Source organism: Neolamprologus multifasciatus, chromosome 19 (genome assembly GCF_963576455.1).
Source record: "Neolamprologus multifasciatus chromosome 19, fNeoMul1.2, whole genome shotgun sequence".
Classification (NCBI taxonomy): Eukaryota; Metazoa; Chordata; class Actinopteri; order Cichliformes; family Cichlidae; genus Neolamprologus; species Neolamprologus multifasciatus.
Window position 1 is genome coordinate 29,071,414 of NC_140457.1, and position 22,993 is coordinate 29,094,406.

Sequence of the window (22,993 nt, forward strand, 5' to 3'; positions counted from 1 at the left end):
CAATGCTAAGCTGGGGGAAGGTGTTCCTGAGATGTTGAAGCATCTTCATAGTCTCTCAAACTGCATCTATAACTCTGCCAATGCAATATCACGAAAGGGTATGCACTACTAGCTGCATGTTATTGGTTACAGTTTGAAATTCACCCAGTAGATCATTACAGAAGTCTGTGGAAGCCACGATTAACACAGTTTGGTTGAATTGATAATTAACATAAACAGGTGTACATATTAGCTGCGTATTTTAATTTATACATCCCAATAAAAACAAGGCTATTGTTTCAATGTCATCATTAAATGAAATTTAGCCAAAAAGCTTTTATGATTGTATCCTAATGAAAAATCAAGCGTTTCCGTTCAAACCAAGCTAAAGTTACTCAGCTCTGTGCCCCACAGTGAGTCTGAGTACATGGAAGCTGCAACCACGTCACCCCAATGCTGCAGGCTGTGCACGCCATCAAACAACTTCATGTAGAGGAATTAAGCAGTTATTTTTCTATTATTAAATGTTCCTTTGTAAACCAATCTGGTCATACTTCACATGCTAGAAAACCTATTTAAATACAATTTAATGTTGTAATAGTGGCCACAGACTTCCATCGATCGAGCCTTGAATCCCTGCAGCTGCTCCGCTTCAGTAAAACTAGCTGTACCAAAACAGTTTACACTGAAATCACAAATCCCTGAGAAAACACTGAGGGCCTCAAGTCCCAGAGTATTTAGTGGTTTTTGCTTTTCTGGATTAAAGGAAACATCAGGTGAAATCAGGTGGGACTCTACTGTCGCTACAGCGCCACAGGAATGTGTCTGTGCCCATCAATCTGCTACATGTCTGTCTATCCAATAGACTAGAAATAAATGCCCTGATCAGCAGGTCATACAAAGCCTAGCTCACAATTTTCCCATGAACTCACAGCAGCTGCAACGCATTTCATTTTGAGAGAGACGCTTTTAAACGCACGACACGTGAGAAGGGCAGAGCTCCCAGAACAGTTTCATGTAAGAAGCAGTGGGAAAAAGCTCATTTTAACAATGGAACTTTAACTCTTTTTAACATTAATTTAAAGGTTCTTCTAAGTGTTTGCTGACCTTTGCCCCCCGTTATCCCTTTGCTTAACGGAGCACAGAGGTTGCTAATATATTTTGACACCTTTTCAGTCCTTCGGGAACAAAACAACTGCAACTTCTACATCTGTCTCCTCTTTCCAGTCCCTGGACGGCGGTGACGGTGACAGGAGTGCGTCTGCTTCAGTGTCGGGAGCGTTTGGTGGGCAGGGCGGAGCCGTGCTCCAATAGGCCAAGGCTGCTCAGCTCAGCGTGGAAGAAGCGCTGCAGTCGGTGTCCGGCCTTCGCCTCATTAGTGTGACGAGGATTATACTGAAGACAGTTGGAGAACATCAGCTCCACATCTGAGACGTACTCGCCTGCAGACACCAAATGGAGAGAAATGAGAGTCACATGTTCACATTCAGCACAGAAGCACGCGTTCTGGCCGCAGTGATCTACGCGTGGCTCACCTGCAGTCTGGTATTCACAGTTGTTGACTTTCTCTCTGATGGTGTTCAGCGCAATCGGCTTCTTAATGATGTCGTAGTAATCTGGAACCTGTGTAGAGATGTGACGGGTAAAGAAACATGCTACAGGCTGCGTTGCTGGTCAGACACAATGACGTCAAATACAGACTCGACCCGGCCTTAAGTTAATTACTACTGTGGAAAATGTCTGAATGGCAACTGCTCCATTTCCCAGCATGACAATGATCCCAAACGTACTGTCAAAGCAAACCTGCAGAGAAACATGATAGTGAAATCATCCTGACTGAAACAAACAGCACACAACATCTAAGGATGAGTGGAACGTTCTAGCATGGAGGACGATTCCTAAAGACTCGTTTCTTTAAGTAGTCCTCACAGTCACAGCAGGAACACACAGGTGAGTAGAAACTCTATATTTCTGTTATGATGCACATGATTTAATTGCTGCATCCATCTCCCTCACAAAACAAAGGAACAAAGATGCACAGTGCTGTGGTCCACAACATCTGAATATATAACGTCTTCAGTGTTAAACCTGAACCATCGTTCATATTCCTAAACCCGACTCGTCTGCTTTTCCTACCAAGCTGTGTTTGAGGTAAGTATCTCACTGTTACTAAGATGACTCAATGTAATTATGATGTACACGGAAACATTTCTGCTTCGTTTTCATCAACTTGTTGGTCTAAACATAAAACTAAAACGCAGCTACATGGGTGCAGTACCTGGGTTCTGGACACCAGCTTCATGAAGGGCCAGCTGTCTTCATGTCTGACTAGCTCCACTGTCAGCTGTTCACAGGCGGACAGCTCGTGTACTCCTTGGTTCCTCCCAGAGGAACGACGGTTAGAGGACGATGAGGAGGCTCCTGGAGAGTGTGACGAGGGAAGGACAGGCAGGATGGGTCTGGACAGTTTACGAGGAGCGGCGGTTTCTACGAGGAGCAGAGGGAGAGACTGATGTGTGCTCAGATCAGAAAATGCTGCTGGCTAAGAATCAGGATGGTGCCACTGTGGTCCACAGAAACCTGCCTGCACCACAGTGTTCACCTGTCAGAGTTATTCGATGTTACCTGGCTGGTTACTGATTGGTGCACACATTGTTGAGTGAATGTTTATGTTAGTTGTTAAAGTTCACCCTCAGCAGCTGTTTACTGGTTGCTGATTGGTTGCTTACCCGTTAATGACCTCTTGCGAGACTCGCTCTGAGCTGGTGAAGTTTTGGTGTTGCGTTTGCTTATGTGACTGTTTGGCTCCACGTTCTCATGGCTCGCATGAGCACCAGTCCGACTCCTGGAGCGGGTTGGAATTTTCCCATCGGAGGCCGGAGGGGTTATGGGCTTTTTCCCTGAGGATCTGTGATTAGACAGAGTCAGGAAAGTGGGAAACACAGCAAACTCATCTGGATTAACACAAGATGAAGTTTCACAGTTAGCATAAGTAAATAGTAAAGTTAGATCAGGACTTGTTGTGACTGCACTAAAGTTTAGTTTGCTGCTTTATAAGAAAGCCCTCCGCAAAGCCAGAACATCTTACTACTCATCACTGATTGAAGAAAATAAGAACAACCCCAGGTTTCTCTTCAGCACTGTAGCCAGGCTGACAAACAGTCAGAGCTCTGTGGAGCCAACCATCCCTTTAACGTTAACTAGTAATGACTTCATCATTCAGCTATCAACTTCTTCACAAATAAAATTTTTATCATTAGAGAAAAAATTACCAATAATCATCCCACAGATGTAATATTATCTACAGCTACTCTTAGTACCATTGATGTTAAGTTAGACTCTTTTTCTCCAATCGATCTTTCTGAGTTAACTTCAATAATTACTTCCTCCAAACCATCAACGTGTCTTTTAGACCCCATTCCTACAAAACTGCTCAAAGAAGTCCTGCCATTAATTAATTCTTCGATCTTATATATGATCAACCTATCTCTAATAATCAGCTATGTACCACAGGCCTTCAAGGTGGCTGTAGTTAAACCTTTACTCAAAAAGCCATCTCTAGACCCAGCAGTCTTAGCTAATTATAGGCCAATCTCCAACCTTCCTTTCATATCAAACATCCTTGAAAGAGTAGTTGTCAAACAGCTAACAGATCATCTGCAGAGGAATGGTTTATTTGAAGAGTTTCAGTCAGGTTTCAGAGCTCATCACAGCACAGAAACAGCTTTAGTGAAGGTTACAAATGATCTTCTTATGGCCTCTGACAGTGGACTCATCTCTGTGCTTGTCCTTCTTGACCTTAGTGCAGCATTCGATACTGTTGACCATAATATCCTATTAGAGCGATTAGAACATGCTGTAGGTATTACAGGTATTGCACTGCAGTGGTTTGTATCATATCTATCTAATAGACTCCAGTTTGTGCATGTAAATGGAGAGTCCTCTTCACACACTGAGGTTAATTATGGAGTTCCACAGGGTTCAGTGCTAGGACCAATTCTGTTTACATTATACATGCTTCCCTTAGGCAGCATCATTAGAAGACATAGCATACATTTACACTGCTATGCAGATGACACCCAGCTCTATCTGTCCATGAAGCCAGAGAACACACACCAATGAGTTAAACTGCAGGGATGTCTTAAAGACATAAAGACTTGGATGGCCACTAACTTTCTGCTTCATGCTGCTTATATTAAATGCTGCAGCTGCATTTCATTTATTAGTCATTATTAATCTCTGTCTCTCTTCCACAGCACATCTGTATCCTGTCTTCCTCCCCTCTCCCCAAAGGGGAGACAGATGGCCCCGCCCCTCCCTGAGCCTGGTTCTGTTGGAGGTTTCTTCCTGTTAAAAGGGAGTTTTTCCTTCCCACTGTCACCAAACTGCTTGCTCATAGGGGGTCATATGAAGTTGGTATTTTCTCTGTATTATTGTAGGGTCTTTACTTTATAATATAAAGTGCCGTGAGGCGACTATAAATAAAATGGAATTAAGGTACAGTCAGGGAATATTGTAAAACTGCCATCAGGACCTAAGAGGTCAACCTATGGTAGACACTCACTTGGAGGCTGATGTGTTTTTCCCTGACGTGGTGATGCTGTTCTTGGGCGTGGCCTGTTGGCTCTTGCCCTTGGGGAGTGCAGTCTGCCTCTTCTTAGGGCTGCAGAGATTCAAAAGAAAAGCTCCAGAACGATTCATCCCTGAAGAACGAGGTCATTTATTGATTTATTTTTAACACTTACTTCACGACAACTTCTTCCTCCTCTTCCTCCTCTGACTCTTCTTCAGATTCCTCCTCCTCCTCCTCTTCAGACTCTTCCTCCTCCTCTTCCTCATCATCATAGTCTCTTTCCTCCTCCTCGTCAATAGACGAGCGCTGACGGGAGGGGAGGCGGTTGGATCTCTGTTTGGGTCGACAGTCTGGACAGAACCATTCACCTTCTGGAACAGACTGAGTGAAAACACAAACATGTCAAACACGTGTCAGCCTGAAGCTGCCTCACAATCAGAAGCTTTCCGTTAGTGGACGCACACACAAACTGCACACAGCTCATTCTGTTCAAAGAGTTTAAAAGGCAGATGTAATTGCTCCAGCGTATTAAGGCTTCCTCTCAGTATGACATGCTCCTCCCATAACACCTGGGGGCAGCCTTAGCCATCTCCTTTTGACGTAGAGGAGTAGCAGCTGCACTTGGAGCCCCTCACGACTGAACTCACCCTACCACTAAGGCAGAGCCCATCCACCTTCAGAGAAAGCTCATTTCCGCTGCTTGTATCCACGATCTCATTCCAATAGTGTTAATAACTGGATGAGGCTTAGATGAACACATTTATAGATTTCTCAACAACGATGCAGGACACAGTAATTTAGTGGTATTGGGCATCAATTAGGTTACGTTCACACTGCAGGCGAAAGCGCATCAAATCCGATTTTTTTGACCCTGTGCGACCCATATCCGATCATGGTATGACAGTGTGAACGGCACAAATCCGATATTTTCAAATCCGATCTGGGTCACTTTCATATGTGGTACTGAATCCAATGCATATCTGATGTTTTAGAAAGCGACTGCTGTTTGAACGGTCATGTCGCATTAAATCCGTCTTTTATGTCACTGACACAAGACAGACGCCAATTATCAGCGCCCGTGAAGACATCGCAAACGCTTCCTGGCCATCCAGCGAAACTGTTGGGAAGACAACATGAACATTTTATTTGTACTGTATAATCTGCAGATTCTGACAAAAATCTGCAACTATCCTTTGAAGCAGCGCTCCTCTAAAACAGCAATAAGGATCATTATTAGGTTATTTATAGGGATGCACCGATACCCGATACCGATACTGGTATCGGGTATCGGGGCCGATACTGTAAAATGTGTGTGTACTCATACTCGTAAAAGTTAACCGATACCATGAACCGATACTAACTTATTTCATTAATCAGAGGGTGGCTTGTCATTTTTGTTGTAGTTTTTTAGATTGACCACTAGGGGGACATCCCGCGCTAAACAGGCACAGGGTTAGACGAGTGAGACTGGCGGCTCCAGATAAAAAAGAGAAACTGGAGGCTGCTGTAGCTAGGCTAAACAAAATGTCAGCAGTGTGGAACAGCCAACTTTAACTCAGGTTTTGGAAAAGTGATGAAAAATGTCAAGAGAGAATCCACGGGCAGTTAAAATAACAGAGGCTCTGACTCATTTTATCGCTCTGGATGACCAGCCAATGCCAGTCGTGGAAAACATAGGATTGCACCGTCTTCTCAGCATACTCGAGCTGCAATATGAAATATAATAAATAAACAGAAGTGTTTATTTATTATTCTGAAAGCTCGAGACAGTGCCAATAGTTCAGTGATATTTTGTTAAATTACAATGTGGAGACTCTGCAATAATTTAACAGAAGTGCTTATTTTTCACTTGAAATTTTTTTGTGGTCATTTTTATTAAGATTTTATTTTTTATCGGCAGAGAATAAAATAAAACCTGACTTCCAATTCATTGCACTTGTGTGTGTGTGTGTGTGTGTGTGTGTGTGTGTGTGTGTGTGTGGTAGAAGTATCGGTTTTTGTACTCTGTATCGGCAAGTACTCAGATCCAAGTATCGGTATCGTATCGGTTTGAAAAAATTGGTATCGTTGCATCCCTAGTTATTTACATTATTATGTAAATAACAGAATAACTTAAAGCAAAATTGGGAAACGTAAAGTCCGAAGTCTTTATATTAAGGCCATCAGTCAAACAATACTGTTGGTCTGGGTCTAAACAGAGCGCGTTGTGTGTGACGTCTTCTTTTGCGCATGCGCCGCTTTGAGCGTTCACACTAGAGCGCGTTTGCTGTCACATTTTATTTGTAGTGTGAACGAGCAGACAAAAAAATCGGATTTGATCAAAAATTGGAATTGAGCATCAAGACCTGCAGAGTGAACGTAGCCTTAGACTGAAGGACTAGTAAATCTGGTACTGACTAGTAACAATAGCGACGATCACTCAGCCTGTCATGCACATCCCTGGTAACAGTGCTGTTCATGGCAAGTTCAAGAAGGTTGGGTGGAGCAGGACAAAACATTTACCTGCTGACTGCCCAACATGCAGGTTTTGCAATCACAGAGAGCACGTGCTGGTTCATGGCTCACACACTTCATACATTTTATATGTGAAACTAAAAATCTGTACACAGGAGGAGGAAGGAACACTAGATCTCTGAATTTAGCACATTTATGCAAAATAGTAGACATGCAGTGTTAGTGCACCTACAAACAGCTGTGCCTCACAGTGTGTGTGCCTACCTTCATGCGTGGCCTCAGACAGTGGGTGTGGTGTCCTCTGTCACAGCTGTCACATAGCACCATGTTGTCTGCATCTCCTTTGCATCTACAGATGCGACAGCGGGCGTTGAGAATGGAGCGAGACCACAGGATACTTCGCTCCAGACTGGACAGGTGAACAAACACCTGAAAACAAACCACCACATAAACTTGTTAAGACGTTAATTCAACCATAAACATCAGGACGGCGCAGAACTCACCACAACATAAACCTGAATACATTCCTAAAACTATATATTTGCTAAAATCTCTGAAGTTTTTATCTTCAAAAAAGGTTTGTGGAAAAAAACAAAAACACCGAGGTGGTTAAAAAGCTCCAAGTTTCCAAAATTTAACTTCTCAGTCAAAAATACAAACACACCAGAAGAAAAAAGAAAAAACAAAGAGTAGGACAAGAAAAGAACTTGCATGAGCTCAGGGGGGCGCTAGTGAGCCGTGGGATAGCTCATCAGAATTACTTAAAAATAATCTTTGAATACGCTCAAACATACATATTTATAACCTGCTAATTAATGTGGATAGACTTTTGAGAGTTTTTCAACAGTTGTGAAGCCTAAACCTAAGGAATGATGCGAGCAATGTAGGCCTGGAAGCCTCTTCGGACTCACCCGGTGCCCTCACCACTGCATTTGCAAAGTGCAGATGGATACTAGGTGTTATGCAATATGAAGAAACGCTTTACCAATCCTGAAGAGGCCCTTGACTACACAGTCGAGGCTACTTTGAGCTCCCACAGCGCATCCAGGCTAACTTGATTAGCTGCTTAACAGTTTTCAGGCGTCCCGTGTAGGAGTACGTCACCGAACGCAGTTTTTCCGGTTCCAGTATGGATCGTGCTGAGTAAGTCCTTCGAAAGAAGTGTACTTAGAGTTGCACTGTGGAACAGCAACCGCGTCAGGCGAGCTGTCCCAGCGGTTCCTGGTTTTAGTTAGCAAGGTAGCCGATGTTGTGTAACTTGGGCTAACGCGTTACGGCGAGCTGTTCGTTCAGTGTCCGGCTAGCATTAACTTGTTAGCAGGCCACGAACCACATTAGCGTCTCACTAGCATTAGCTTGTTAGTCGACCTAGGGTTCGGTTAGCATTAAGTTGCTAATGATATGGAGATTGACAGACCACGTGACTTTCGCGCATTGCATGCCGGGAACTCGTGGCAAAACATTCCAAGTACTGCATCAAATGCAAGCATTTGCAGCACCGCAGAACGTTCATTCTCCGGTTCCAATACCTTCTTGCTTTTTCTTTGCCCCCCAAAAGAGTTCTGTACAAAACGAAGGAGAACAATACTGGTCCGTACAAAGACATACTTGATGAAAAGTCAAAGAAAAGATACGAGGAAAAAAATCGAAGGAGTGAAAGGGTTAGACCCTTACGAGCACACAGAGTGGACAAAATACGTTAGCGTGCTGCCCAACTTTCACCACGCTCATATTTATAATCATACGTTCTTGGAGTGAGTGCATACACTCATGAAGTTTAGTAACTTCAGGTCACTGCAACAAGCCCAGGTACAGTTTACCGACGGATGGGTACAGGACCTTGAAATGCACCGTGTAGAACGACCATCGTACGTATCATAAGTTTACCAGTCTCACAAATCGTCTTCATAAATACACATTTGTTAACCATTTATTAATAGGACCTTTGGGCTCAACGGTAATTAATTAGTAGTGGAAATAATTTCTGGTTCATCACAGAAACATAGCAGTGACAATAATATTGTATGCTGTAATCGTACTGGGCAATTAGTGATACAAAAAACCTGTTTTATCCTGTGAATGAAAGTATGTGTTTTTGTCAATGTACCATGGTAATAACAGAAGCGAAACGCAATATTGTGTCAGGACAATTCACTATTTATGCACAATAAACAAAGGAGCATAGCGCCACAATTTCTGTTCAGCGCCAGACTTGCTTGTAACCTACATCACCAATTATGTTAAGAAAAATGACGTATTAACCACAACAGAAGACTGACCTTTGTGGAAATGTTTGGAGCAGACTAACATGTGAGCTGGATGTTCTGGGACGTTATATTTGCTCTTTGAATGGCTGCAATCCAGCCATCCAACCCTCAGGGATGCCCACACTGTGCTTTGATGCCAGACAAAGTCCTGGAAAGGAGGCTGAGAGTAGCAGTAACGAACAGTCAGGACCCCTGCCTGTTGGCCGCTACTGCTACGAGCAATATCCGTCATCCGCGGGCCTCCACAAGCTGGGCGGACATGATGGAAGAAGAGTCCCCCGCTCATGCCCCCATCGTTCGAGGACCTCTTCGATCAAAACGTGGGCGAGCCGGGTGGCGAGGACGCGGAGGGCGATGCCGACTCCGACCTCCTCGACCTGGTGGACATGGATGAGGAACAGGAGGATGACTCTACCTTTCCTCCCCATCAGTCCAGGCCACCGAGTGGGGCTGAAGTTGCACCCCCGACAGCAATTTGTAACAGGTCTGCAAACGGGCTGCTGCCAAGCTAGGCATCCCATGGCCAGCCGCCCAGGATGCCGAAGGGGCAGAACGCGACCTGTATGACGGCAAAAGGCTCCCTCCACCCTTGCCGCCATCGAAGCAGCTTCTGCTAGCAGTCCCGGCCTGCATGAAAGAAATGAGTCGCTATTGGTCAAGCTCTTTTAAAAGCAAGCTTCTGACCAAGGGCTGCTCTAAGCTTGAGATCCAGGGGATGGGTGAACTGGGGCTGACCGAACCTTCACCCTAACCGCAGGGCAATCTCAGCTTCTTCTAGCATTTCTTTGCCCAACAAGATGGATCGCCTCACGGCATCTATTTATCAAAGGATGTACAAATATGCTGCACAGTCAGTATGCTCGCTTAATGCAGTCACACTGCTATCAGCATATCAGGCAGAATTTCTGGAAGACATGGGCCGCCAGCTTGACTCGGGTTCCCAGAACCCAGCCCTCTGGGATGAAATCTGCGTGGTTAATGATCTCATTCTTCGCTCCTCCAGGGGAGCAGTCCAAGGGTGTGGCCGCGTTATGGGCCTTGCAGTCGCGGGTGAGAGAGCCTTGTGGCTAAACCTGTCAGGCCTAGGTGATGCTCAGAAGGCTGAGGTCATGGATGCAGCCTATGACCCAACCAAGGGTCTCTTTGGCCCAGTCCTGGAGAGAATGAGAGAAACAAGCACCCGCAGAAAGCAGGAGGGAGAAGCATTCAACCTCTGCTTACCCAGAAAACTTAACTCACAGCCCCAGCAGGTGCCAAGAGCTGGCTTTGCAGCAGCAGCAGCAGCTGTGAGAGGGAGACAGAGTGGGGTCAGAATGCAGAGAGGAGCAGGAGGCCAGCAGGGTGCCCACCAGGCCAAGGTAGAGAACCAAAGACCTTGGGGCAAGCACAAGCCGTCACACCCCGGAGAGGGGGAAAAGAAGTGGTCAGCCTAGCACACCTGCAACATCCTGTGTCACCCCTCTCTTCTCCCCCAAAGAGAAGGAAGGTGTTAGAAGGGGTAACCAAATCACTCCAAGGTCCAGGGTCTCCGGAAGTTTCCAGTTCACCAGGAGCACCCTCTCAGTCTCCTCCTCCAGTTCAGGGAGGACAGACTTGTGGACAAATGGCGCAGTGTCACCAAACACTGCCCAGAGTCACCAGACACTTCACTGTGGTTTGGGGGTAACAAAAGAAATAAAACGTGCATTTCTGCAGCCAGGCAGTTTGCCAAGGGCAGAATGCCCCCCCAGTTTCAAAAATAAAAACACAAGAAAGTTACTGCCATTTGTCTTTGTTCCCAGCGGGGGGAGCTCACGCTCTTCCCGAGGGGGAGAGCCCCAATTCCTTCCGGGAGACAGGGGTGACGTCACGCTACCGCGTCTTCAAAGGCCCGCTCGCAGCGCGGCTGGAGCGGTGGCGCACATGCGCAGTTCATCCCTGGGTCTTGTCAACCATTTCTCATGGTTACAGACTACAGTTTGCGGTAAAACCACCGAGATTCGGCGGAGTGTTAGCTTCGGTGGCCAGTTGAGGAAATATCCTCCCTGTTACACAAACAGGCGATCGGTGCGGTTCCGAGCGAAGAAGCTCAGCAGGGCTTTTACTCCCGCTATTTCCTCATCCCGAAAAAGGACGGCACGTCGCTCCGTCCTATTCTGGATCTGCGTGTGTTAAACAAGCATTTGAGAAAGTACACATTCAGAATGCTCACACACAAGACGCTTTGTCGCTCAATTCACACAGGCGATTGGTTTGTTACAATCGACCTATCAGACGCATATTTTCACATCGCCATTTATCCTCCACACAGGAAATATCTCACGTTCGCTTATCAGAGCGTAGAGTACGAGTTTCAAACTATCCCATTCGGGCTATCCTTAACCCCAAGGGTGTTCAGCAAATGTGTGGAGGCAGCGCTGTCTCCGTTAAGGAACGGCGGCATCAGAATATTCTCTTACATAGACGATTATCTAATATGCTCACGATTGCACAAGCAGGCGATCAAAGACTCCGAGGTGGTAGTGAATCACCTCACGGAGCTTGGGTTCACAATCAACCTGGAAAAGAGCCACTTGGAACCCGCACAGTTTACAGAGTATCTGGGGCTCAGAATAGACTCCATCTCTTATCGTATCGCACTTTCAGAGCGGAGGATCGCATCCTTCACTCACTGGCTTTCCCGTTTTCAGCTGGGGAAAGTCGTGCGGTTCCGACTGTCTGCGCCTCCTTGGCCTCGGTGATATCGGTGGTACATTTGGGGCTGCTTATGATGAGAGACTTTCAGCAGTGGGTCGCTTCTCTGCAGCGGTGCCCCCGCCGACATCTCAGTCGTGGTGTAAAAATAACGCAGCCGTGTATCGCAGCTCTCCGGCCTTGGAGGAGCCCGACAGCTCTCGCTGCGGGGGTACCTCTCGAGGCAGTATCATCCAGGGTGACGCTGACCACGGATGAATTCCTGTCAGGTTGGGGTGCGACTATGATGGGCAGAGCAGTGGATGGCGTTTGGTCACAGAGACTCGCTCTGACTCACATAAATGTGCTGGAGCTCCGCGCGGTGCTCCTAGCCTTACGGCATTTTCTGCCGTATCTCCGGGGACAACATGTTTTAGTGAAAACAGACAACTCCACTGTAGTTGCTTATATCAATCGTCAGGGCGGCACCCGTTCCCGGCAGCGACACAGGTTAGCCAGGGAAATAACTGTGTGGAGCAGCACTCGGCTCCTCTCCCTTCGGGCAGCTCAGGTGCCGGGAATTCTGAACAGGGGGGCGGACCTCCTGTCCAGAGGAAACCCACTGTTCGGAGAATGGAGGCTTCATCCACGGGTGGTGGAGCAGATTTGGCAGAGATACGGCCGGGCTGCCGTAGATCTCTTCGCCTCGCGAGAAAACACACCGTGACCTCTGTTTTTCTCCCTGTCAGACGCAGATGCGCCACTGGGCGTGGATGCACTGGCCCATCCATGGCCAAAAACTCTGCTGTATGCTTTCCCTCCCCTCAGCCTGATCTCCCCAACACTGATCAGAGTGAGGGATCAGGGGCTGTCACTGATTTTAATAGCTCCACGGTGGCCATCCAAACACTGATAGCAGAAATCATCCAGCTTCTGGTGGACGAGCCATGGCCACTCCCCATCCGCAGGGACCTTCTGTCTCAGGCGCGTGGGGAGATATACCATCCCCATCCAGACCAGGTTGCTCTCTGGGCCTGGCCCGGCCCGTGAAAGGTGGAATTTGAAGGCAGCAGGCATGCCTCCGAAGGTTATTGAAACCATTCAGAATGCCAGAGCCTCCTCCACTTGTTCCATTTACAGCAGTACATGGCGTGTTTTTGAAGAGTGGTGCCATGAAAAGCAGATGATCCCTTTTCAGTGTTCAGTGGTGGAGCTGTTGTGTTTTCTTCAAGACTTGCTGGACAAAAGGAAAGCTTTTTCCACCATAAAGGTCTATTTAGCAGCTATTTCAGCCTGCCACATGGGGTTTGGTGATAAACCTGCCGGGCAGCACCCCCTTGTATGTTGCTTCATGAGAGGGGCGCGTCGAGCGTTCCCAGTTTCTAGACCACTGGTCCCTTTATGGGATCTGTCAGTCGTTTTAGACGCCCTCTCCCACCACCCCTTTGAGCCTATTGGGGCAGTGGGGTTGAAGTTTCTCTCTCTTAAAACCACTCTGCTGTTGGCTCTAACCACAGCCAAGCGAGTTAGTGAATTACAGGCTCTGTCTATTCACCCCTCTTGTCTACAGCTGGGACTCACTAAAGCACGCCTGAGGCTCAACCCAGCCTTTGTCCCTAAAGTGTTGGAAACGTCATACAGGTGCTCTACAACAGAGCTCCTGGCTTTTCACCCCCCTCCATTTGTTCAGAGAGGGAGCAGAGGCTGAACACTTTGTGCCCTGTGCGGGCCTTGGGGACTTATGTTGACAGAACAGCTGGATTCAGGAAGTTGGATCAGCTGTTTGTTTCCTGGGCCTCCCCTCACAAGGGCAGGCCCGTATCACGCCAGAGGCTAGCTCATTGGATTGAAGAGGCCTTAGCTCTGGCTTATAGCTGTAAGGGCTTGCAGGCCCCCCTCCGGGACTCCGAGCTCACTCCACTAGGGCTGTGGCCACATCCTGGGCTTTGTTCAGAGGTGTATCAGTCCAGGATATTTGTGCGGCAGCAAGCTGGGCTACGCCGCACAGGTTTGTCCGGTTTTATCGGCTGGATGTTGCACAGTCATCCCTGGCCCAGGCAGTGCTGGATTCTGGTGCCTCAGGTTTGACCTGAGATCCTGGAGTAGTACTGGCTTCGGGAGCTGGCGCAATCTGGGAGTGGGCCATGTCTCCCATAGTGAAACACCGAGCGAAGTTAGAAAAAGAACGTTGGGTTACTTAACGTAATCCCTGGTTCTTTGATAACAGAGTGAGGTGTTTCACCAACACTTCCCTCCTTGCTTAGGCACGGAAAGAAATCTGCTTGGAATGAGTTAGGAGGAGCTGGTCGGCCATGGTAGAATGAGGGGGCGGAGCCCTGAGCACGGCTCGACAGGTCTGTCATAGACAGACGTGGTGGCATTGGAGCTTCCGTAGTTGGTCACGCCGAGGCGATTCCCATAGTGAAACACCTCACTCTGTTATCAAAGAACCAGGGATTACGTTAAGTAACCCAACGTTCTTGCATCTATCAGAGCCTAATGTCAGTGAGCCCTGTGAACTCGTCCTTTAACTAAATGGGAAGAGGGATTAGGTATTACAATCACTGATATTCACTGGGAAAAGGTTTTGGAGAATATCCATAAATGCTCTTATGATGCAAGACAGTGCTTGACTCAATTCAATGCTCTACATCTACACTTTTAAAGAGGAAGGTTAAATAAAATAAAGCCTGCGGTCTCTCCTGTGAGAAATGCTCTCCAGCTGAAGAAATCTTTCTGTCCCAAGGGGCCAACATCTTTGATTCAATGTGTCAAATTCTTCGTGTGCAGCTGAATTAACATTTTTAATGATGCTGTGGGGACAGACAGTGCAAAGCTTGTTTTATGTCCTACTGTATTATTTTTGCAAAGAAGCTTATTCTCACTCATTGGAAGGAAAGAGACGCACCTCCCCTAAAGCTCTGGCTTATGATGATGTTGCAAATACATTACATCTGGATTGAACACAACATACTCTTAGTGACAGACTCTCCTCCCTCAGTAGAGTTTGGGTACCCAGCTCTACATTTCTGCAGCTGTAACCAGCAGGTAGTTTTTTGGCTTCTCATTAAGACAGACTAGCTGGAAACCTGGGACTGTGTGTGTGAGAGGCTGTTGTATCACATTGTGTTGTGTTGCATAAAAAAAAAAAAAAATTACTGATTGTGTAAATTCCACTCTGTCATACAAACATGTGAACAGCTCAATAAACATATCTGGATCGCTTTCACGGCGTCGAATTTTGCTGTCCTGGAAAGCTCCTCACCCTCCAGCCCGATCACGTTGGCTGGAAGATGTTATGTTCTTTTTAAAAATGGAGAAAATAAAATTTAGACTCAGAGGAAATGTTAATAAGTTCTCACAGATGTGGCAGCCTTTCATAATTTACTTTAACTCATTGAAAACACTTACAACAGACTAAACTTTTGTACCACAGGGTTCCCTTTTGTTATGGTTTTGGGAGGGAGTTGATTTTTTATTTTTTTTTTAATTATCTTTTTGTTTGTTTGTTTGTTTGTTTTTTGTTGTTTTCTGTGTGTGGGTTGTTGTTTTTTTTGTTTTTCTTCCTTTTTTTTTCCCTTCTTTTTTTCTGTTTTATTGTTATCATCCGAATCTTAATGGCCTAATTTGTTTTGATATATGTCTTTATATCGGTTGGTACTTGCTGTATTGCTGAGATGGGATATGTAATCATCTGACCTGAGACAGGCTGGAGCAGGACTGCAGAGATTCCCTCCATCGCTCCAACACCGTTTTACTGACTCTACCACAGTCGCTGCCGTCTGACACAGAGACAGACACACACAGACACACAGACACAGACGCACAAAGGTAAGACCACAGTGGTTTTTATTTTTAAAATAGTAACCCGGCTCTACTGAGAAATGTAGAATATCAACCAGATGATAATATTATTAGAAGACAGTCATACCATCACTGGCTTGGTCCTCATCCTTCTTCTTTTTGTTCTTCATCTTATGGTCCTTCTTTGAGTCTTCATCAGCTGCAGATGTGAATGAGGCAGTTGTTATGCGGTAAACATAAGTGGAAAGGTTCAGTACATATAAACATGTAGCTCTAATCGTTTTGGTGCCACCAACATTTTCCTGCTCTCCTTTCAGGCAGTCACCTTCACTCTCACACCATTTACATGCGATCATGATAAATCCAGGCTAGGAAGGAAACTCACCGAGCGGAGCTTTGAGGAAGCGTCTCTCGATGCCTTGCTCAATGTTGGTAAGAGCCTGAGCCAGGATCCGTACAGAGTTGCTGACCACCTGAGGAGTTCCACTGCCGCTGGACCCGTACGCTGCAGAGCTGTCAGACTTCACCTCCTGAAGCCTGAAGAATAAGCAGCTGTTTACACCGCGCACAGGAACGTTCAGCTCTGAACGCACGAAGACTGAAACCCTGATTTGGACACTGGATCATCGTGGCCAAACTACGCACCTGTCTCTGGCTCTCAGGTGGGCAGAGTCCACCTCCATGGCCTCCACTCTTCCGTTCATCCCCGTGTTCTCTCTGCCATCAGAAGCGAGCAGCTCGTAATTCCCAGCTTCTAACGCCAAGCGCCACACCTGTCTATCCATCACCTGAACATCAAAAGAGTGAGAGAGATGAGTCAGCTGTGGCTTAGGATACCCATCCTTTACCACCGTCAGCAGGAACTCTCACCTTCAGAGTTCCCAGAGTTCCCTGGTGGATCCGGTCCTCGATATCCAGCAGAAGCTCTCTGAGTCTCACCTCCATCATGGACTCAGCTGCAGCAGTGCATTCTGGGAGTGCCTGGGATGACTCTTGATCCTCTGGGTAAAGAAAAGGTGTGAGTGATTACTACCTGAATAATATTTGTAGTCCTAACGTCCACCCATGTCTTACCTGTGTGTTCATATTTGTTTCTGTCACAGCTCTTCAGCAGGTGCTGCAGCCTCTCTCTCTCCTGCAGCAGCGCCTCCTTCAGGCTGCTCTCTCGGTGACCTCGAGGATTCAGAGCCTCGATCAGATGATCAACCTCCTCCAGTGAACTGTAGAAGGACCACTGGTTGGACTGGTTGATTGGTGGGCTGCAGATGTGGAGGGGGGGCGGGATTTGAGGCGGCACTTTTTAGTCACGTCACCATCAGAAACCTGTGTTATGTGTGTGAAACTAACTGGTTCACTCCCAGTATAAAATGTTACCTACCCTGTACTAGCTGCTTTATCCTTGGCCATTTCCTCTCCTTTCTCCACCTTGGTGGAGCTTGTGTCCAGCTCAGGTTTTGGGCTAGGCTGCAGCATGTCCTCTGTCAGGCCGAAGTGGTCCGCCTCCACAAAAAGGGCGGAGGCTGAAGGGAACAGCCAGTATCGGCGATACAGACGATCTCTACCCAAAGGCAACAGGCAGGTGCAGGCTGCAGCTTTCTGGATGCGTTCCTGCAGCTCTCTGACCTGCAGGGACGACAGAGCTGGATCAAACTTCTGCTTTTTAGGCTTTTGTCATTCTCACTAAGAAAGTTGGCTGAAGACGCCATGAAAAACTGCTTTATGAATACAGACATGTTCACACATACACACTGGGTTGGCTGCTGCCTCTGAACATGTCATGCATCATTAGTCCTGTGTGCTGCTCAGTACCATTCAGTATTTATTATTTACTGATGCTTGTGTGGTTGTTGCCATGGTTTCCCTGCTGTGTTGTTTTCTTTCTGCTTGTTGAAGCAGATTTTCAGTCTTTTCCCTCTTCTCCTCTATTTTTCTTTCCTCTCCTTCTGTTAACTCTCTTCTGAATCTGAACTGCTCCCAACAAACAGATGTTTACATCAATGCTGTAACTGCAATAAGTTAATTAACCAATTCTCACTACAACCTGGTTTGCCTCTTACCTGTAATTATTTTAATTTAATTTAATAACTGTACAGTACTCTCTGTTTATAGTAACCATTGTCCTTGATGTAAATATGTAAGAAAAATTGTGTATGTTTCTGTTCCGTGTCCTGTGTACTGTTTGTTTGTATATTTGTCTTTTTGGCTGCTGTTACAACCAAATTTCCCCCTTGTGGGACAATTAAAGGATTCTTCTATTCTATTCTTCTCTTCTCTTTCCTGTGCCCCGGTTGTGTTTGTTCTGATTGTAATAACTTAAAATAAAAAAATAAGACTGAATAAACTAAGACAATCAAGTGGAGCGGTAAATCATCCACCTATATTTCTGATTGCTACAGGGGAAAAAACACCTGTTTTAAAAGCAGTTTCAGATCAGACGACAACAAGAACTGGGATGTTCAAACAACACTGAAGTGTTGGTGACTGATATAGCTGCTGTATGATGGCGCTGTGTGTACATATCGATGACAGTGTGAACAGCATAACTGTTCCTGACTCCCTGACAAAGAGACTAATAACCAGCGTCTGTTTCTAACCTTCTCCTGCTCTCTCTCCAGCTCCTCTGCCGTCAGGCTGGTGCGAGGCTTCAGGTCAGACGCCGTCTGCTGCTGCTGTTCTTTCTGGTCTCCTTTGGCTGGAAGACAGAACAAACACATCTGACTTCAGACATTCACAAACTTCATCATTCTTCCTGCTTCTTCTTGTTGTCTTTTTCACCTGTCATCATCTTGCTGCTCTGCTCCTCTTCATGTTCAGTGTGATGTTCTGTACACGAGTCACTGCAGAACAAACACAAGAACGTTCTGATATCTGTCAGAGACTCAATGAAAACCAGTAGGAAGGGAAATAACATCAAAGAACATGACTGATGGAGTGTCATACACTCGTGGTAAAGACGCCGACATGTGAAAGCCAGCTGTTTATCTTAAGTCTGAACGTTTCAGGCTGAATAAAATGACTTTGCACTTCCCAGTTACTGAAGGAGGCAGTTCACTAAAGTTATGAATGTCTGCAGTTCCCTGCGTACCCATTGGTCTGAAGTCGTCCCTTGAGCTCCTGCTCCTTCATCTTCTCCTCTTTCGCCCTCATCCTCTGCTCCTGCTCTCTCATCTTCTCCTCCTTACGGAGACGAACCCTGGAAGTACACAGCAGGTCAAACCGGTCATGTTCAAGGCTTTGACTTTTTTATATACGGTCATGTGTCCCTGCATGTCTGTATTGTGAGCACACTATATAGGAGCACCTTTACATCCTTCTCATTACATTCGGGTTCTTTTAACTACTGTACATGATGTATAATGTTTTTGAAGGCTTAAAGTGGTTCCGTTATTTTTTGCCACAGTTGACAATGTAACAAATTACATTGACTTATGTACTGCGGGCGACCGTGGCTCAGGGGGTTGGGAAGCGTATCTGTAACCGGAAGGTCGCCGGTTCGATCCCCGGCTCTCTGTCCTGGTCGTTGTGTCCTTGGGCAAGACACTTTACCTGCCGCCTACTGGTGTTGGCCAGAGGGGCCGATGGCGCAATATGGCAGCCTCGCTTCTGTCAGTCTGCCCCAGGGCAGCTGTGGCTACACCTGTAGCTGCCTCCACCAGTGTGTGAATGTGAGAGTGAATGAATAGTGGAATTGTAAAGCGTTTTGGGTGCCTTGAAAAGCGCTATATAAATCCAATCCATTATTATTACTGCATTGCTTTTAATGTGCTCCCAATCTGCTGATCTCCTTTTTGGCGGCTCCATAATGTGCTTACATCTCTGTGCAAGCTCGTGATGACCCTCAGAATCACACAAAAAATGAACTGTGTCTTTTCAACAGCTCGAATCATTTCAGAGAAATGGGACCTCGTTTATCTTGTGATACGGCCCTTAACGTGAGCTCTCTTTGGACACACCGCCCTTGCTCAACTCATGGCTTCAGTGTCAGATGTCCTCAATAGGCCACGTGAAAGGATGAGGCAAGGTCACACAGTGGTTTGACCCCAAACCTCTAGTGGTAATGGCTCTTTTTTCACACCTTGGCTCATGTGATGAGGCCGATGATCAGTGGGTCAACGACCCTCTTGAGAGGTTTTAATGCCGGTTATTTGTCCTCATCTGTAGGACAGACTATGAAGAGACTGGGTCCCTTAAACACTATGCAGCACAGAAGCCTGAACCAGTCTATTAACCAGTTGTGGTGACTGAACACTGCCCAATAGATAACCTTCACTCTTCAGCCAAGTTGTGTATATTTGTTGGTAACTGTGCACGCCCGTGTGTGTATACCTATGTGCAGCCTCCTCCCTCTCCCTACGGTGCTGCTCAGCTCTAATCTCCCTCAGTTCGTGCCTCGCCGCTCGCTGCTCCTCCACACAGTCTTCAATCAAGTCTCTGCTGGACGCCAATGTCAGCACCTTCCCCACCAAAGCCTGCAGGATCCTCAGCTTCTCCCCTGTAGACAGCAACGCTGACTGATGAAACGTGCACACTATCACTGTATCATTACCTGATCTGTTACATATTCGCTGACTCTCGAACACAAAGCAGATGGTATCTGACCTGCGGTGAGGTCATACACTGCCGTGGATGACAGCTTCTTCAGCAGCGCTGGATCTGCCAGTCGCAGCTCCACACAAGGGTCGTCCATTACGGTGAACCCGCCCTGCTTCTGGTAGCGGAACTTTGCATTCCCGTGGTTACAGTCAGCACCAGATGCCAAAATGTGCAGGCGCAGGATTTCAGACAGCGTGCAGCTGTCCAGGTCGAGCTGCTTCAGACTGCAGCCCTGATGCAGCTGAGGCCAAGCTGCAGCCAATGAGGCGATAGCGCTCAGAGCCGAACACGTGGGGTCAGAATCGTCATCCAGAGCGTCTGTCAGGTCTGAAGGCACACGCAGAGTAAGAACAAAAGACACACAGACTGTGCACACATGCAATAACGCAACACACGACACACACATTCATTATTACATAAAAGTGCACAGACGGCAGGCATCCATGTGTCTCTAAGGTCAGGCAATGCATTAAAATTGGTCCTGTCGAGGTGGAGCACAGCACCCTCTTGTGGTCAGCTACAACATAACTGAAGGTTGTAACACGTATATTCAACTAAACTTTAAAGAGGTGCTGTTGGAGAAAGTTCTTGAAGCAGAGGTCGCCCATTTCAACATCAATGATCAAATGTTGTTTTATTATTAACATTGAAACAGGTTTTAATCAGGTTGGTAAAGCTGCTGCTTAGTGTAAGCAGCATGTGACGGGTAACAGCTCAGCTATTAGCAGTGTCATGCTAGGCACGCGCGCACACACAGGCACGCGCACGCACACACACACACAAAGGCGCGCGCGCACGCACACAAAGGCGCGTGCGCACACACACACACACACACACACACACACAGGCACGCGCGCACACACACACACACACTCCTGGTGCCTATGGTACGACAACTTTTCTCCGTGCCCCTGGTACACTGCGCAGAAACACTTTGCCACACACACACACACACAGAGGCACAGACACACACACAGACACGCGCGCTCACACACACGCGCACACACACACACAGGCACGCACACACACACACACAGGCACGCGCACACACACACACAGGCACGCGCACACACACACACACAGGCGCACACACACACACACACACACACACGCACAGACACACACAGGCACAGACACACACAGGCACGCGCACAGACACACACACACACACGCGCACACACAGGCACACACACACACGCGCGCACACACAGGCACGCGCGCACACACACAGGCACGCGCACACGCACACACACACAGGCACGCGCGCACACACACACAGGCACGCGCACACACACACACAGGCACGCGCACACACACACACAGGCACGCGCACACACACACACAGGCACGCGCACACACACACACACACACACACACACACACACACAGGCACGCGCACACACACACACACGCGCACACACACACACACACAGGCACGCGCACACACACAGGCACGCGCGCGCACACACACACGCGCACACACACACACGCGCGCTCACACACAGGCACGCGCACATACGCACGCACGCACAGGCACACACACACACACACACACACACACACACACACACACACACACACACACGCACGCACAGGCACACACACACACACACACACACACACACACACATTACCTGACTGTCAAATCAAATGAAATCAGTACAGTTCAAAACTTTGACAGAAATAAAAATGCACAGAACTGAACATGACGGCTGAAAAGTCACCATTCAAAAAGGTGAAAAGTGTGCATGTTCCTCAAGTGCAAAATTTAATAAAAGGGAGGAAAAGTTTAAATTTCCCCTTTTCTGTTTCACATCCTGACTGAATCAACCAACTTTACAGACAATAAAACTCAACACAGCTTAACAGTTGTGAAGTTTTTGGGGGCTCACATTCTTCCCCTCTTTTAAGTATGGAGAGAATTTTGCTGTGACGCAAATGTTTACGATACGATCGGCATGTGTAACATTTTCAAATGTAAAACTATTTCCATACATCTGCCCAAACCTGAAGAAATATCGATCATTTACACACATTTAAGTTCAGCTTCATGAATCTGATCATTTTCTATTTCAAAAACCTGTCTGTGTGTACAAGTGTCCACTTTATTTACAATAAACAAACAAACAGGTACACAGTGGAAGGCCCGGTGTTACACTGGGACTTGAACACAGCTCATAGAGAAACAGCTTGTGGGTGTAAGGTTTTTCTTGTGTTTGTCAGTTTCCTGAAGTGAACTGCTAACAAAGACAGCAAGTGTGTCTGACCTTCAACCTGGTCTGTGGCTACCTCTTCCTGTTCCTCATCTAGAGCCTGAAAGATGGCTGTCAGGAAGAAAAACAGCAGCTCACACAGAGGACCCTCAGGATCAGAACCCACCAGAGCCTCCTCCAGAACCTCTGTAGGGAGACAACAGTCAAACATCGCAGTCAGAAAACTGCCAGAAACTGGAAAACTGAACAATCAAGGTCCTGCATCTCTGTACGTTACAACTAACTCAATGTTTCACTTTGATATAGGTATTTGAAATCAAAGTCCCCTCTACCAATGACTGAGTAACAAAACTGTAGAAGTTTAAATAAGTTAAAGAAAAGAATTTGTCTGTCTAATGGACTTTACATAGAAGAAAAGAAAATGAAAGAAAAGGCAGCAGATTATAAATGGCCTGTAT

The 22,993-nt window shown here is 46.8% G+C and overlaps 1 protein-coding gene, 2 long non-coding RNA genes and 1 pseudogene across 5 annotated transcripts in view; 3 read left to right on the plus strand and 1 right to left on the minus strand.

The window, feature by feature from the left end:
* Positions 1-22,993, minus strand: part of baz1a (bromodomain adjacent to zinc finger domain, 1A) — a 38,155-nt gene that overhangs the window by 1 nt on the left and 15,161 nt on the right. For all 3 annotated transcript variants that reach the window (XM_085144495.1, XM_085144496.1, XM_085144494.1), the window contains 20 exons: positions 22,590-22,721; positions 20,329-20,649; positions 20,056-20,221; positions 18,815-18,922; positions 18,505-18,566; positions 18,324-18,421; positions 17,108-17,352; positions 16,804-16,988; positions 16,600-16,730; positions 16,375-16,517; positions 16,115-16,266; positions 15,857-15,928; positions 15,625-15,707; positions 7,271-7,435; positions 4,725-4,933; positions 4,544-4,642; positions 2,709-2,887; positions 2,258-2,466; positions 1,515-1,602; positions 1-1,421 (listed from right to left, as the gene is read on the minus strand). The exon at positions 1-1,421 is cut by the window's left edge and continues 1 nt beyond it. In XM_085144495.1, the coding sequence (XP_085000621.1) occupies positions 1,246-1,421; positions 1,515-1,602; positions 2,258-2,466; positions 2,709-2,887; positions 4,544-4,642; positions 4,725-4,933; positions 7,271-7,435; positions 15,625-15,707; positions 15,857-15,928; positions 16,115-16,266; positions 16,375-16,517; positions 16,600-16,730; positions 16,804-16,988; positions 17,108-17,352; positions 18,324-18,421; positions 18,505-18,566; positions 18,815-18,922; positions 20,056-20,221; positions 20,329-20,649; positions 22,590-22,721 (3,023 nt within the window). In that variant the 3' untranslated portion in view covers positions 1-1,245. The remainder of the gene's footprint in view (positions 1,422-1,514; positions 1,603-2,257; positions 2,467-2,708; positions 2,888-4,543; positions 4,643-4,724; positions 4,934-7,270; positions 7,436-15,624; positions 15,708-15,856; positions 15,929-16,114; positions 16,267-16,374; positions 16,518-16,599; positions 16,731-16,803; positions 16,989-17,107; positions 17,353-18,323; positions 18,422-18,504; positions 18,567-18,814; positions 18,923-20,055; positions 20,222-20,328; positions 20,650-22,589; positions 22,722-22,993) is intronic.
* Positions 1,602-7,216, plus strand: LOC146496789 (uncharacterized). The gene is made up of 2 exons (XR_014871338.1): positions 1,602-1,929; positions 4,236-7,216. It is a non-coding gene; the product is annotated as an uncharacterized LOC146496789 (long non-coding RNA).
* On the plus strand, positions 8,033-12,966 carry LOC146496790 (uncharacterized; annotated as a pseudogene).
* Positions 15,848-17,442, plus strand: LOC146496791 (uncharacterized). Its single transcript, XR_014871336.1, has 2 exons — positions 15,848-15,959; positions 16,047-17,442. It is a non-coding gene; the product is annotated as an uncharacterized LOC146496791 (long non-coding RNA).